This window comes from Scyliorhinus canicula, chromosome 4 (assembly GCF_902713615.1).
Source record: "Scyliorhinus canicula chromosome 4, sScyCan1.1, whole genome shotgun sequence".
Lineage (NCBI taxonomy): Eukaryota > Metazoa > Chordata > Chondrichthyes > Carcharhiniformes > Scyliorhinidae > Scyliorhinus > Scyliorhinus canicula.
This window is the reverse complement of record NC_052149.1, coordinates 169,472,197-169,489,089: the sequence shown is the minus strand read 5'-3', so window position 1 is coordinate 169,489,089 and position 16,893 is coordinate 169,472,197. Positions and strand designations below refer to the sequence as shown.

The 16,893-nt window shown below is 41.7% G+C and overlaps 1 protein-coding gene across 16 annotated transcripts in view; it reads left to right on the top strand.

The window, feature by feature from the left end:
• ablim3 (actin binding LIM protein family, member 3) overlaps positions 1-16,893 on the top strand; it is a 420,986-nt gene that overhangs the window by 327,562 nt on the left and 76,531 nt on the right. For 6 of the 16 annotated variants that reach the window (XM_038795522.1, XM_038795512.1, XM_038795509.1 and 3 more), the window contains 2 exons: positions 10,029-10,118; positions 11,996-12,049. The exons of 3 other annotated variants lie outside the window; for them this stretch is intronic. In XM_038795522.1, the coding sequence (XP_038651450.1) occupies positions 10,029-10,118; positions 11,996-12,049 (144 nt within the window). Of the gene's footprint in view, positions 1-10,025; positions 10,119-11,995; positions 12,050-16,893 lie in introns of all 16 variants that reach the window. 7 more of the 16 variants (XM_038795510.1, XM_038795521.1, XM_038795514.1 and 4 more) reach the window with 2 other exon arrangements.

Here is a 16,893-nt window from a genome sequence, read left to right as displayed (position 1 = left end):
TACTTTGTTCAGTTCAAATATTCATTTAAAATGCGCGTGGAGCTAACATTAGGGTTTACTGTCATCTCCACCTACAGTTCTGCACAAAATGTTGATTTGATCACATAAATATTCTATTAAGTGACCAAAGAGCATTTGCAGAAACAATTTATTTCCTCCAAGGCAGAAAATCCCCAACTAATTATAAACTTATTTAAAATGGACATTGGGATGACCCCAGTGACCCAGCAAGAATTTGGAGAATAGCTGTTCCATATGTACCAGGAAGGTCTCAGGGTCAGTACTGAGTCTTAACTCTTGCATTGAAAACTCACCTCAGCATTATTGGAACTACAATTTTTCTCAGGGCTCCTAATCAGAAATTCTATTTTAGATAAGTTCCCAATCGCCATGGGAAGATATAACAACAGAAGGCAAGGAGTTGACCATTTGGCCCCTCAAGCTTGCTCTGCCTGCCTTAGAACCCATTGAATGGGAAGGTACAGAGGACCTCTGCAATCCTCTGTCCAAGCTAATATGTTAACCCCAACACTATTAATTATTATTTTGTGTGGTAACTCCTTATGTGACACTGCCTTTTGGAAATCTAAATACATTATATCTACGAGTTCCCTTTTATCCACCCTCACATTCTTACATACGCAAAGAACTCAAATAATTGTCAAACACTATTCTCTTTCATAAAACTATGTTACTTTACTTGATTGTATTTTGATTTTCTTGCAACTATTTTCTTAGTAATGGATTCCAACCTTTTTGTGACAGATGTTAGGCTAATTGGCATGTAGTTTCTTTCTTTCTATCTCCCTCCTTTCTTGATAGAGGCGTCACTCTTAAGGATTTTCCAATCCACTGCAATCTTTCCAGAACTTAAGGATTTTGGAAATTTGCTACTAATGCATCCGCTACCACTGCAGTCACTTATTTTAGCATCCCAGGATGCAGGCCATCAGCTCCAGGGAAGCCTCGGCAGCCCTTAGTCCCATCAGTTTACCTAGTACCTAATGATTGTTTTAAATTAAAGCCTAATTTCTTCTATTCTTGGAATGCTTTTTGTGTCTTCTACCTTGAAGACAGATACAAAATAATTGTTCAAAGTGTCTGCCATTTCCTTGTTTCCCATTATTAATTCTGCAGTCTCATCCACTAAGGGACCAAAACTTACTTTAGCTGCTTTCTTCCTTTTCATAGACTTGTAGAAACTCTTATGTCTATTTTTATATTTCTTGATAGTTTCCTTTCCTATTCTAAGTTATCCTTTTTTGTAGTCATCCTTTGCTGGTTCCCAAGATTTTCCCAATCTTCTGACCTACCACTGATCTTTGTAGCATTTCAGTACCTTTTCTTTCAATTTGATAACATCCTTATGTTCCTTATTCAGCCATGGGTGGCGTATCCTTCCCAGACAGTCTTATTTTTATTAATGGAACATATCTTTATTAAGAGTTTTGAAATATCCCTTAAATGTCTGCCACTGCTTGTCTGCTGTGCAACCTTTTAACCTGTTTTTCAAAGTCCACAATTTCTAACTTTGTCGTGATTGCCTTTATTTAAGTTGAAAACATCAGGCCCAAGTTTCTCATCTTCAAAGTGAATGCAAAATTTTATTGTATTATGATCATCCTTGCCTAGGGCATCCTTTACTTTGCTCATCATGTTCATCCCCAAATTTGAATATTCACCAGCGAGGCTTACGTTTTGATGAGTTACTGAATAGGACATAGGAACAAAACCATTCAGCCGCTCAATCCTTTCCAATGACATTAATACTGGTCTGTACCTCAACTCCATTTACTCTTTTTGGTTTCATATCACTAATAACCTCAGCTCACAAAAACAAAGCAACCTCAGTTTTAAATTTTCAGCTGATCTATCCTCAGAAGCTTTTTGAGAGATTGATTGAGGAATAATGGCCGGTCTTCATAGAACTGGGATAAAAAAGTAATCAAGTGGAGGTGATGAAATTACGGAGGGAAAATTGATCTCCAGCATTAATTCCTGAAAGAGAGATGACAAGCTGAAAAATGATTCCACACCATTCAATTTACCTTGCTTCCTGTCCTAAATATGGCCAAGACAATTTTATAGATGTATATACATGCGAGCATATGAATTAGGAGCAGGAGTAAGCCATTTGCCCCTTCAAGTCTACTTTAAATGTTGTTTTACTTTTATTTAATTACATGTAAATTAAACTTTACAAAGATTAATCCATCACAAGCTTTAAGCCAACATTTTCAGTGAAAATTACTATGGTCAGATTCATGAGCTAGCCCCCAGCCTCTACATTTCTAAATCTGTCTTCTAGCTTGGTAGTCCATAAAACCTTTGTCTATAATTCTACCACCAACATAAAACAGCCAGATTTAGTAGTGAGAAACACCAGGCTTATCAATGCATGTCTCCTCGAAGCCAACTTCAACAAGCTCCAATATAAAAACAGCTTTAGTTGCACAGCACATGCTTAACGTGATCCTTTCCCACTTCATCACGACATTCAGCTGGAATGCCAGACATAGTTGTGGAATAAAGAAATGTGACGGATTAAAACACAAGAACAGCAGATTTTCCACGTGATACAGAACCTGTTACTGTATCTTGGTATACCTCTTTCACAACACATTCCATTCCATCTATTAGGTTGAAGATTGTTCCTCTGTAAATAAATACAAATGAAGACAAAGCAAAACATCTACCCATTCTGCCTAACTGGTCTATTCCAATATTTATGTTTTACATAAGCCTCTTCCTACCCATTTTCATCTAATCCTAACTACACATCCTGCCAATCCTTTCTCCCGCACGTGCTTATCTAGCGGGCGATTCTCCGAACCCTCGCCGGGCCGGAGAATCGGCGCAACCACACCATGACGCACCGATGCCGGCGCGCAATTCTCTGAGGTGCGGAGAATCGGCGCCATTTGTGTTCTAGCGGCGCTGGCCATTGGAATCGGCGGGGCCGCCGATTCTCCGGCCCGGATAGGCCGAGCGGCCACGCGGATACGACAGAGTCCCGCCGGCGCAGTTCACCCCTGGTCGCTGCCGGCGGGAACTCAGAGTGAACGGTTGGGGGGGGGGGGGGGGGGGGCTCCATCGCCGATGGGGTCTGGCCCGCAATCGGGGCCCACCGATCGGCGGGCCGGCCTCTCCCCCCCCCCGGGCCTATTTTGAGTCTGGGCCGGCACGCTGAAGAAGTTCCCGCGCATGCGGGGGTTGGCGCGGCGCCCATTTGGCGCCGGGAAGGGAGTCTGGAGCGGTGTGAACTGCTCCAGCGCCAGGGGCCAGAATCGGTCGTCCCCGTGCCCATTTCACACAGTCGTGAAACACGACAACGTTCATGGCGGCGCGAACACTTGGGCTCCATTTGGGAGAATCACCCCCCCCCTAGCGTCCCTTAAATGCATTAATGCTGTGTTCCACATTTTTAATGCGTGGGTCGCTCCAGTGCCGTGCTGGCCCCCTGGAGGGGTCAGATTTGCTGATCCTGAGGCCATGTTGACGCCATCGAGAAAAGCGCGGCGTTTATGATGGCGTCAACACTCCGCCTCAGGATCAGAGAATCCTGCCCCCTATTTTTCTTGGAAAAGAGTTTCAACCTGCTCAGCCTTTCCTGATATGGATTTCCTCACAGTTTTGGTATCTGATTCGCCAATCTTTTTTGCACCTTCTCCAACTTCTCTACATCCTTTTTGTAATATGGAGACCAGAAGTATGCACATTACTCAAAGTATGGTCTAACCAAGATTTCCCATAACTTCTCTCCTTTTAAATTCTGTCCCTCGAGAATTGAACCCCAGTACTTGCTTTTTTTTAATGGCTTTATTCACCTCCATCACGACTTTCATTGATGAGTGTTTGTGTTTCATGGGGATCATGATTTTATTTCAATGGTACAAACACTGGTTAAGTCCCTGATTGCATTGCAGTAACGCCCTAATCCCCATTACAATTCCCTAATTCCTTCACAGTAATATCTTAGGTCGTAATTTATACATTCTTAGCTATGGCTAATCTAGTACAGTCTCAAGGTAAAAACGCCTTAAGATTTTCCAGGACAGACATGCAATAACTAAGTAATCAGTGGAGAGAGCTTTCGAGGGAAATGTAGACATTTCAAGGGAAATGCAGCACGGTAGCACAAGTGGCTAGCACAGTGGCTTCACAGTGCCAGGGTCCCAGGTTCGATTCCCTGCTAGGTAACTGTCTGCAGAGCCTGCACGTTCTCCCGAATCTGCGTGTGTTACCTCCGGGTGCTCCGGTTTCCTCCCACGATCCAAAGACGTGAAGGTTAGGCGGATTGGCCATGATAAATTGCTCTTAGTGACCAAAAAGGTTAGGAGGGTTATTGGGTTACGGGGATAGGGTGGAAGTGAGGGCTTAAGTGGGTCGGTGCAGACCCGATGGGCTGAATGACCTCCTTCTGCACTGTATGTTCTATGTTCTATATTGAGATAATTTGAACTTTTGCTTGATTAGTGCCGGTGATTTCAATTTATGCAAAACTTAACCTCAGGTGATTAATGGGGGTGAAAGTTTTGCCTTCTGATTTTCATCATATTCAGCTACACACAGCCATTTTTGATATAACCAATCATAAAACCAAAAGCACTCCACTGTAACTTTAATAACAGCAATTTTTAAGGTGTTGTATGTTGGAAATGGACTACAGCAGTGATTTCACTATTTGTGATTGCAAGGCACAGGAAAACTGTACACTGGAATCCTAGCGATATTGTTAATATTTTCACTATCCATCCTGAATCCTTATTTTATTAATACCTGTAGCAATCGAGGAGGCACGGTGGTACAGTTGTTCGATTCCAGCCCTAGGTCACTGTCCGAATGGAGTTTGCACATTCTCCCCATGTCTGCGTGGGTCTTACCCCCACAACGCAAAGATGTGCCGGATAGGTGGATTGGCCATGCTAAAATTGCCCCTTAATTGGGAAAAAAAGAATTGGGGGCAGGATTCTCTCAGCCCAGACCCCGGGAGTGGCCTCCGCTGTGGCCTGGCCCGCGATCGGGGCCTACTGATCGACGGGCTGTCCTCTCAGGCTGGGGGCCTCTTTTGTCCCGCACTGTAGCCCTACGCCATCTTGCGCAGGGCAGGCGCGGAGAAGGGAGCCACCACGCATGCATGCAATCGTGCCAGTTCCACTGCGCATTGGCGCTGGTCCCACTGCACATGCGCAGACCCGCGGTGCCCATCTAACTCCGGCATCAGCAGCTGGAGCGGCGTGGATCGCTCCAGTTCCGTGCTGGCCTCCTGTAGGGGTAAGAATCACTGCTCCCGAGGGCATGTTGACGCCGTTAAGAAACGTGACAGCGTTTACGATGGTGTCAACACTTGGCCTCAGGATCAGAGAATCCCGCCCTGGGTACTTTAAATGTATAAAATAACAATAATCTATAGCAATCGAGTGGATATAGAAGTAGTTGAGTGTTAGCCTTAACCCTGGTTTTTCTAATGCATTTAGGTTTTAACCCATGGAAATACAAAAGGAATTTTTTGTTGTTGTATTTATTAACCGACCTTAACATTTTAAAAATGTTGCATTTTCTGGCATGTGAGCATTAATTTTCTTTCCAGGCCGTGCATCATTTCTCATGTATAAAATTTTTAAGTGGCATTATTTCTTTCACAAAAGTACATGTCAAGTTCTAGGATTCTGAAATGGTAACAGTGGAGAACATCATCACTTACACAGTTTATAAGCTGCTATTTTATCTCTTGGCTAACCTTCAAAATTGGCCTTCTTTTACAGATTATGTTTTGGTTTTCACTGGTAGATACCTCTGGCTATGCTGTACCAACACATTGTAGTCTGTTAAAGCATTGTTTATTCAAGTGTTTATTACTGATTTCAGATTAAATAATGGTGGGTCATACATGCTAAAGCAGCACTGGTGGGATTACCATTTAGTTTAACGTGGTGAATTAAATTTATTGAGTTTAGCTCGTGGGGGTTATAAATAAAGAGTGTACACATTTCATTTATTTTTATCTGTTATCAGGTTCTATTATGTGTTTACCAGTGAAGGAACTTTTTTAATAGACTGATCTACCTGTATTTTTTTTGAATGACAGTTTATTTATGTTCACGACCTTATTGTTGTTTTTATCGTGTCTGTCAGGTATGTAATGGAATTCTCATAACAATTCTTCCTAATACCTCACCACAATGGCACCTCAGTATTTATTACCATATTCTACAGAGGCAAAGTAGTGCATTTATTTTATCTGGATCACATAGAACTGTTGAAAATATCATGAACTGGTAGTTTTATGGGTCACTTGCGGATGGGGAAACAGGTGGGTGGAGCTGGAAAATAGGGCATTGCACCTGCCTTCTGCCGCTGTGATTTTACAGGTGACAGAGAAGGCTTTGATTGGAATCCCTGACCAAATTGAGGCTATTACATGGCCAATTGAAGCCAATTAAGTGCCTCATCCAGCCACCCCTCGAGGTTTATGGGCAGCGAGAGAGACCTGTGCCCAGAATGTAGTCCGGCAGGTTTATCCCTGCAGGCTGCTGAAACCCATACCCACCCTGTGCCAGTCAGACCCCCCAATAGTGTTGCCTCACCACATCCCCAAGTAATGCTTTGGAAGAGCATAATTCGAATCCCACCAGGGCAGATGGTAGAATTTGAATTACAATTGTTGCAAAAATCGATCTGGTTCGCTAATGTCCTTTGTTGGCGGCACGGTAGCATTGTGGATAGCACAATTGCTTCACAGCTCCAGGTCCAGGTTCGATTCTGGCTTGGGTCACTGTCTGTGCGGAGTCTGCACATCCTCCCCGTGTGTGCTTGGGTTTCCTCTGGGTGCTCCGGTTTCCTCCCACAGTCCAAAGATGTGCAGGTTAGGTGGATTGGCCATGGTAAATTGCCCTTGTCCAAAAGTGCCCTCAGTGTTGGGTGGGGTTACTGGGTTATGGGGATAGGGTGGAGGTGTTGACCTTGGGTATGGTGCTCTTTCCAAAAGCCGGAGCAGACTCGATGGGCCGAATGGCCTCCTGCACTGTAAATTCTATGATAATCTACCCCCCCCCCCTTCCCCCCACCCATTATGTTTAACATGCACCCCAACAACTCCTCATCAAGGCCTGCCAGGCTGGCTCCGGCAAGATCCTGAACTTATCTGGGGTTCCATGGTACTCACAGTTCCTCTTCCCACATTGGACGTCATGCAATACCAGCAGTGGCATGCTCTCGACACTTACCCTGGGCTGCAGGGAACCTGCCTTCAGCATATAATCCAGCCCCTAAAGACTACTGCTTAAACTATGATCCATGAAAATTTAATATTGCAGATCTAATGAAAACCACAATAACTTATCATTTATCATTTATTATAATTGCAAAATGATTTTCAATATTTTCTTCAGGAGCATCCACTATTTTACCAATGTACTAATTTACAACACTAATATGCTACAATCTCCAGTGCAATATAATGAAGCAGGTGGCAAAAATAATAACAATAATACAATAATCTTTATTGTCACAAGTAGGCTTACATTAACACTGCAATGAAGTTACTGTGAAAAGCCTCTCGTCGCCACATTCCGGTGCCTGTTCGGGTAGACAGAGGGAGAATTCAGAATGTCCAAATTACCTAACAGCACACCTTTCAGGACTTGTGGGAGGAAACCGGAGTACCCGGAGGAAACCCACGAAGACAAGAGGAGAGCGTGTAGACTCCGCACAGACAGTGACCCAAGCTGGGAATCAAATCTGGGACCCTGGAGCTGTGAAGCAACAGTGCTACCCACTGTGCTACCATGTTGCGGCAATATCATCCAACATAGTATACCATCATACAAGCTTATGACTCTGATTTTCTTCTCGTTCCATCCCGGTCAGTTGATATCAATTGGGGCACTAGCAAGTGGTTTCAGCTTCTGCATAGCTGTCTGGCTAGAATAATCCATTGTTGGCCTGCAACATCCTTTGTGGCTTAATAGCCTGTACACCCTCGCTGGCACATATATAAATAATGTCCAGTGGGAGAGGTATTGGGACGTTGATGCCATCCACCAAGCAGTATCTAGAAAGGTGCAGAACATTTCAGGAGAAAACAAAGTAAAATTCAAATACCTGCCAAAGGCATTTTCAGATTTTTTTGTGATTTCATTTTGCTGTCATCTCTAATTTGAAGCTATCACTTGTCATTCCTATGTAGGGTAGGTGGTGGCATAGTGGTATTGTCACTTGACTCATAAATGAGAAACCCAGGACAATGCTCTGGGGACCCAGGCTCAAATCCCACCACTGCAGATGGTGAAATTTGAATTCAATAAAAATCTGGAATAAAAGTCTAATGATAACCATGAAACCATTGCCGATTGTTGTAAAAGCCCAACTGGTTGGGGGGGGGGCACGATGACGCAATGCTGCCTCACGGCGCCGAGGATTCGGGTTTGATCCCGGCCCCGGATCACTGTCCGTGTGGAGTTTGCACATTCTCCCTGTGTCTGTGTGGGTCGCACCCCCACAATCCAAATATGTGCCTGGTTGGTGAATTGGCCACACTAAATTGCCCCCAAACCCCATCTGGTTCACTAATGACCTTTAGGGAAGGAAATCTGACATTCTTACCTGGCCTGGCCTTCATGTGATGCCAGACCCACAACAATGTGGTTGATTCTTAACTGTCCCTTCAAGGGCAATTAGGGATGGGTAATAAATGCTGGCCCCCGTCCCATGAACGAAATGTTTTTAAAAATCTCCAATCACACTGCACACCAGAGATCAGAAACAAGGCGCATTTTATTTATTGAGTCCAGTTCTTCTCCTGTTATTTACCGAACAGGATGAATCTGTTTCCCATGAAATTGTAAAGTTCTTGTAAAAAAAAATCTTTTTACAAAATAACAGATCTTCATCGGACAGTTTAGGAATACTTAAGTAAACTTTGGTTATGATGATGTTGCAGAAAATGTATGCAGCTTTCAGGAATTCAATTACATGGTGTGAAATTTCAAAAGGTGTAATCTGACTGAATCATTAAATAGTTAACCTCATCCTAAAAGAAAGCAAAATCTCTGCAAAATATTAAATCTTTCAATTAGATTGTTTATTACTCAAGAAGTAATTTTGCAAAATGGAAAGTATATTTCTTATTTTTTTAAATTACATTAAATATGAAAGTTATTTAATTTGTATTTGACATTTATCATTGTAGGAGTTATAGTTATTTAACATAGAGTAAAAAACATACATAGTTATAAATAAATTATTACATAACAATTCTAATATGATTTTTTTAAATTGTGAAAATGCTAGATTTCTTGACTGAAGGAAAAGCTGCTTTTACCTGTCCAGTGGGACTTGAGTTAAACTGTCAAAGATACAGCGTCAAATATTGCAATGCAGTTTAGGTCATTGTAGCCTCTGGTTGACAGAAAATTGCATTTGATGTGACAAGGTGTAAAACGCAATTGGGAAATATATTCTCTCTTTCTGAAGGCAAATTGTGGGAACAAGAATTTATACAAATGAAAACACTCAATTTTTGTATCGGTGCTTCACAGAACAAGGTGCAAACAATGTGGCCAGGAGTTTATTATATTTTCTGGCAAGGAAGTCACAATGTGGCATCTATTTACACTAAAAACTGCTGGTGTAGGGAGGGGTGATGAGTGAGGAGGTGGGTGTGGTGGAGTGGGGGCCAGGTGACTGAATTCCCACCCCATTGAATTGAATCTAAAATCTTCTGGAATCAACAAACAAGTGTCAGAATCTTGTGATAGATTTCCAGATCTTTTGACATCAAATTAATGTCCTCAAATGAAGGAATCTGAATTGGTGACTGTCATTCCCTGAGTGGAAGTGCAACTGCCTTGACAGCTCAACCAGAACACATTATGAACTGGCAAAAGCAAGAGGTGTGACTTCCTTGACAGCGCAAGTACCTTGCTGGAAGAACATGGTACCCTGAAGAGATTTCTCATTCATTTTTGCTTCAGAGCCTTTGCCTTTGATTTATTTGTTTTTGCTGCTTTCTTTGCAATTCTTTGGAGGCACTGAAAGTGGTCGGAGTTCACCTTATTATACCCAACTAGACTTCAAGCCAAGCCCTGCCCAGACACCTACACATTTCCATATACCAGGTAGGAGCATATGCACTCACCAGCATGGCTTGAATGCATTAGTGCAAATAATGGCATTTCGATTTTACCTTAAGCTAATACTTTCAAGTGTGAAATTGCCCATAGTGTAGCAAAAATAGGTGGAGCAGTGGAACATGCAGTTTATCCAGGCAAAATTAAAAGACGCCTTAAGCTTTTGACATTGATATAAAATTTCAAATTGATTGCTAAAATTTTGTTTCTAAATAAAGATTGAATGAGAACAAGTGAGAGGCACAAAAGTGAATTGCATTCTTTAACCAAACTGAGTGAAACTCATGGATAAAGAGTACATATTGGAAGATTGTAAACAGCACATTCCACTGCTATCCATTTGGTACTTGTCTTTTTCTGTAGAGCTCTTGATCGAAAATAAAACTGCTTTTATGTACATCTATTTTCTGCAAACAACTGTGCCTGACAAAATATTCCCATGGTTGTCGATTACTTAACCCTTTGAGCACTATGATGTTACTGAGGAATAAATACATTCTCAATTATAGGCCAGAGTGAGCTAAGGCGGCTATTTTCACCCGACTGGTGACAACTTGGTTGAAAATGCTTAAGGTTCAATACGAGGCAGTCTCTTAAAAGAACACAGTAAGAGGTTCTCCATGCATGCCCTAAATGCCACTCATGATGTCTTAACACATGTTGGGCAGTTGACATCTTTTGCATTTCTGTATGTCTCATTCATTATATCAAAATATTTCAAAACACAAGAAGCTGTATTTTATTGGCACTTTAACATAGTGCGAGAGTAGCATATGAAATGGTTTTGCACCAGTAAATCACAGCTTGCATTTGGGAAGAGAGAGAACAGGAACAAGGCAGATTAGATGAAAATGAACTGAGCACATAGCATAGCCACTTACACTCATCTTCCAGAGTAAAAATAGGATTGGCAGCAGTCTTGAAAACATGTCACCATTCCATTCCTTTAGTCAGGGTTGGCGCTTCATCTAGTGAGAGAAGAAAATTGTTTTACAAGAAGCCAAAATATTAAGTGATCTGCAAACGTATTGTCAAATTGCATACTTTTAAAAATGAGTTACATTTAAAGTAACATGCAGCTGGGTCACTACATTGGAGTAACTCTTGCTATCTTCCTACTTTTAGTTATATAGTGATACGCAACCAATAGTGCATGCCTCCACAATGGAATAGGATGAGGTTCATTAATAGTTTTCTTATCAAACAAACATTCAACATTTTGTTTATACCATGGAAGTGCTAATACTTTCCATCATTGCTTTGTTTGCTGGCTTTCTGATGGTTTTCCTTTCAGTGGAATTTTCTTGTTACCTGATTGCACAGTCAGACATGTACCAATGCTACAATGCAATGCGAAGCCCCAAAGATCATGTCCTCATGCTACTGTGTTCATTGAGTTTGCTTGAATTGTTTTTAAGGCCACTTTCATGGCATATTTCAAGTATGCAGTGCATATATATTCAATGAATGCTGTATTCAAATTGCAATGATAAACATCTTAAAATAGAACATAACCAGTATTATGAATCAACTAACTTTGTTAATAATGTTGACATTTGGCTGTCAACACAGTTCAAAATGGGGTAAACAGTCAACCAAGTTGAAATATATCATGTTCATTAATGTTTTTAAGTCATGGAGCCTGAAGCTACAATTAAACAACTGTGACACTATACCAAGATAAATAACCTGGCAGATTGTTTGTGCACTGTTAAGGTCCTATAATGAACTGAAGTACATCTTTCTTGGTCAATGTTAATTCAGAATAATACACTCTTTCAATATGATTCACTATTTTAGTATTAATCATTTTGCAGGTTAAATTGCATTAACAATGACCATCCTTGCTTTCTCTTTTTCTTTAGCAAGTGGAGAAATCTCTAATATCTACAGGAAGCCCCCAATCTATAAGCGACATGGTACTATCTGTTTGACTCCTATACTCAATACTATCAATGTTTGCAATGTTAAAAAATGTAAAATAGAACTTGCCTTGGCTTAGTTCAGTAAAACCTAATTAAGTAAAAGCTGGTGAGGTAAATTCAGATCTTAAATCCATTTCTAACAAATTGGAATTGATGTTGTGAGCATGGTTATCCAATTTTAGAAATTTAAATAAATTATTTAACTAGCCAGTGTTCTTTTCCCTTGGTTTTTAAGGGCACAATTCAGAAAAAGTAGAAAATCGAATTTGTATATTACACATTGTTACAATCATTCAATTTGTACCACGTAACTATTTTTGAAATGCAATAAATTTCAAATAAAATGATGAATAATCCTTAAGATTAATGCAGTTTATTAGGCCTGATTTTCACATTGATGCGGTAATACCAAAACAAATTGTCAGCTTTGAATGTCTTCCTTCGAGTTGTTTCCCATCTGAATAACAACACAAATTGTAGATCATTGTTCTCTTTACATTGAAGCTTGGCAGGGATTTAGAAGATTTTTCCCCCACCACGCTGTTGCCTGCACAAGGATTGACCAATAGAATTAACAATAAAATCTGGCTGTGATCCTTCCAGACACACCACATGTTATGTATTCTAGACAACATTTTCACCCATTATCTGAGTTTATATGAGTGTCTACATAAAATGGCTAGCGCAAAATAATAAACCCTGCATTGTTCCAAATCATTTTAGGTATGAGTTTCAGGGGCTGACTCATTAAAGTGCCAATCTCTTTGTCCGATAACAACAGAAAGTGCTGGAATACTCAGCAGGTCAGATAGCAACTGTGGAGCAAGAAACAGAGTTAAAGGGTGGGGTTTCTCGTCCCCACCGGCAGCATCCTGTCAGCCGGCCAATGGGATTTCCCATTATGAGCAGCCCCATGCCGTCAGGAAATCCAACACAGAATCCCAACAGCTGAGAATCCAGCCCAACATTTTTAGGTCACTGACATCTCATAGGAGTTCCAGAATTCGCAGTATTTTGCTTTTGCCTTTTTCTCCAAACCTGTTTTCATATTGAAGAAAGGGTGCACTATGTGAATTAACCCATAACCTGAGTTCATATTAGAATCACAGAACCCCTACAGTGCAGAAGGAGGACATTTGGCCCATCAGGTCTGCATCGACGGTCCCAAAGAGTACCCTACCTAGGCCTACTCACCCGTCCCATCCCCATAATTCCACTAAACCCGCACACAAGAGGCAATTTAGTATTGCCAATTCACGTAACCTGCTCTTTGGACTGTGGGAAGAAACCGGAGCACCAGGAGAAAACCCACGCAGCCACGGGGAGAAAGTGCAAACTCCCCACATACAGTCACCCAAGGCCGGAATCGAAATCAGGTCCCTGCGCTGTGAGGCAGCAGTGCTAACCACTGTGCCACCACGCTGCCCCAGTGTGTATTTTAAAACAAAAATTGCTCCTAGATGAAACAGCCAGTAAGTTTCAAGTCATTAGCATTTTTGTATAACCTCATGTCACAATGTGTAGACAGTGATAAAGAAAACCATGGTTGTGTGCTTTTCTGCAACGGTGGTACAGCAAAGGTAAAACTTCTGCAGGTCATCCTCGAAATACGGTGCAAAATATATGTGCTAGTTTGTAAAATGTTATATCCTGCCTAGCCAGGCAACAAAAGTGATATTTTCTCTTCATCAACTTTTTTCTTATTTATCCTTGCACTTTTCCTCCTCACTCTGCTGATGCTTGATTATCTTCCTGTCTGCTAACCTCGCCTTGGCTCATCATTGTGTTGTAAGTAACACTCACTGCTCTATTGTTAATTTTGCCTATTTGTTCAATGTCTGGATTTCACTGTAGGTTTAGAAAAAGTAAAATGCCTCCCTGTTTCCTCTATTGCACTGTTATCAGCAATTATACAATGGTTAAGAATGCGCTGTGAGATTTTCCTTTCTGGGGATAGAACTCTAATAACATGTGAAGCAGGAACTTGCTGCCCAAAGAAAGTATATAAGAATTAAACTTTGCTTTCAGTTGTGCCTTTTTTAATGTGCCTAAGATTAATTAATTTGGAAATAGGGGGCAGGGTTCTCTCAGCCCGGGGCCGGCGCAAATAGCGCCACACCGCCCCGACGCCAGCACGCGATTCTCCGCTCATTGGCGCGGCGCCAGTCAGGGGCCGCTCTACGCAGCCGGCCCGACGATTCTCGGCCCAGGGGGCCGAGCAGCCATCTTAAAACTCTGAGTCCTGCCGGCGCCGTCCATACCTGCTCTCAGCCGGCAGGAACTCGGCGTGGAAGGGTCGGGGAGGTGGCCTGTTGGCGGGAGGAAGGGGGGTCCGACTCCAGGGGGGTCCTCGGATGTAGCCTGGCCCACAATCGGGCCCCACCGATCGGCGGGCCGGCCTCTCTGGCTGGCGGCCTCCTTCCGCATCGGCCCCCTTCCGCGCCGGCCCCTGTAGTCCTGCACCATGTTGCGTCGGGGTGGCGTGTTGAAGGAGACCACTGCGCATGCACACATCCCACGGTACCCATTTCATGCCGAGACCAGCAGCTGGAGCGGCGTGAACTGCTCCAGTGCAGTGCTGATCCTGAATTGCTGATCCTGAGACCGTGTTGACGCCATCGAGAAACGCGACGGCATTTCCGACAGCGTCAATACTTAGCCTCATGATCACAGAACCCCGCCCCTGATTTGCATCCTCAAATGCATGTATATATTGATTTAAAACTGTGGTAAATTCATGTCTTTAGATTTGTCATTGCCAAATACCACAATAGTTGGTTGGGATTTATTATCCGTTGAACAATAGTTGAGGTGTGTATCATATTTAAAACAACGTTAATAGGCAAAAATTACTAATAACATAATAGACTGCTAAGTTTGTACTACAAATGGACAAGTGGATCAGTTAACTGCAGTATTGAACGTTGAATAGAAGGGTTGGTCATGGATTACGGAAAGAATGATGACTTTCAGCTCGTGGTTTGTCCGTGTGTGAAAGAATTATGACCAAACGTGCATTAAATTTACAAAAATGGTTGTATAAGATGTTTAGTAAATAAGTTCTTAATAGATTTCATGCTCTTTCTATATGATACTGGACCAGGATTGTCACTCTGAGACCACCATTCAGCACTCACAAACTTGATAAAATGACGATATAACATAGCAATGGACATTCTGAAACTAGAGTTATATTTTTTTAAACTCAGTATTCTGCATATACTGGAACAATTCTGATCTCTGTGACTGTCCTTCCTCCTACCATGAGATTCAACTGCGGAAAACAGGTGGAAGTGGATCAACTGTCTGTAATATATTTCCTTAAGGACAATTGAGCAGAGTAACAATTTGTAACAAATGGCCAGTCTGATCAGTTTCAATCTTTCCTCAGTTGAAGCTGAATTTCACCTGTTAAGAACCCGCCGACGTCAAATGCGGGAGTATCCCAAATCCCAGAAGGACAACCGGTCCTTAATGGTGTATATTTTCAATTTGGTGTATATTTTCAATTTGGTATATTGTTGGAAAAGTATGTGAACCAGGGGGGAATGGTCAGTCATTGTGTGAACAATTAATAAAAACTATTTATTAATTTAAAAGAAAAAAGTCAAATTACAAGAAGGACTAAAATACGCTACAACTGTTAAAAACAAAGATGACGATACATACACATTATTACATGAACTTACTTCTTTGGTTCAAAACTACCTAATTTCCCTGAACTCTGAGACACCCCTTTGTTCCCAAACAACATCCAATATTATATATCTCTATGAGCTAAATCCAGCAAATAATTACCATGCACAGGTTATGAGCCATGTTTGGTAAAACCATATTCAGTTTCAGCAAAGGTGATATTTGCTCAGTTCAGGTTTTGAGCTTAACCGGCTGCCTGTTCAGGAATAATTTGTTTTTGGGAGACTGTTTCTGCAGCTGGGAATGGCTGATGGTAACTATCTATGTTTGTCTCCCTTTCCCCCAGTAAATGCGCTGCGTATATACCATTCTTTCCCTTTGATCTTGTCTCGCCTGTGGAGTTGACTTTTGGCATATACGTGTCAATTTCCTTAACTCTCACGTTGAAGTTACCTTTTCTGTACCCCTTTGTTTACTTCTAGTCACTGAGGTAAACACTTGCTTTTCTCACTGATATGCTTATTCGAATCTCAACATCTCTTCAGACAGCTCCTTGTTTTATTTTCTTTTATCTCAATTTTATTTTTTAATCTTAATACTCACCAATTCTTAACACACCCCATACAGTAAAAGTTAGGTTTTATCTTTATACGCAAGTAAGCCTTTTACAGAGTAAAGAAAAAGCATTAATAAGCTCTATATTTTGGATAGGGCTGTTACTTTTGTTTTTTTTTGTAAGTTAAGTGTTGCTGTGGTTCTGATACTATTTTGTAAACCTAGTATCAGCATCACGTACTCCTAGGTCAGTTGTAGCATAGCCAAATAAAACTTGATTTCCACTATCTTATCTGAACTCCACAGGTTGGTGTGATGGCCCTTGGCTTAATATGTTTCAGTCTATGGCGTAGAACTGTTTGCAGAACACGTACGATACACTAATACAATTCTAGAGAAAACAATTCTGGTCCTAAGCAAAATACTTGTCAAAATATGGAAATATGTCAAGACATGGGGGCGACACGGTGGCACAGAGGTTAGCATTGTTGCCTCACAGCATCAGGGACCCGGGTTCAATTCCAGCCTCGGGTGACTATATGGAGTTTGCATGGGTTTCTTCCGGGTAGTCCGGTTTTCTCCCACAGTCCAAAGATGTGCAGGTCAGGTGGATTGACCATACTAAATTGCCCCTTAGAATCCAGAAG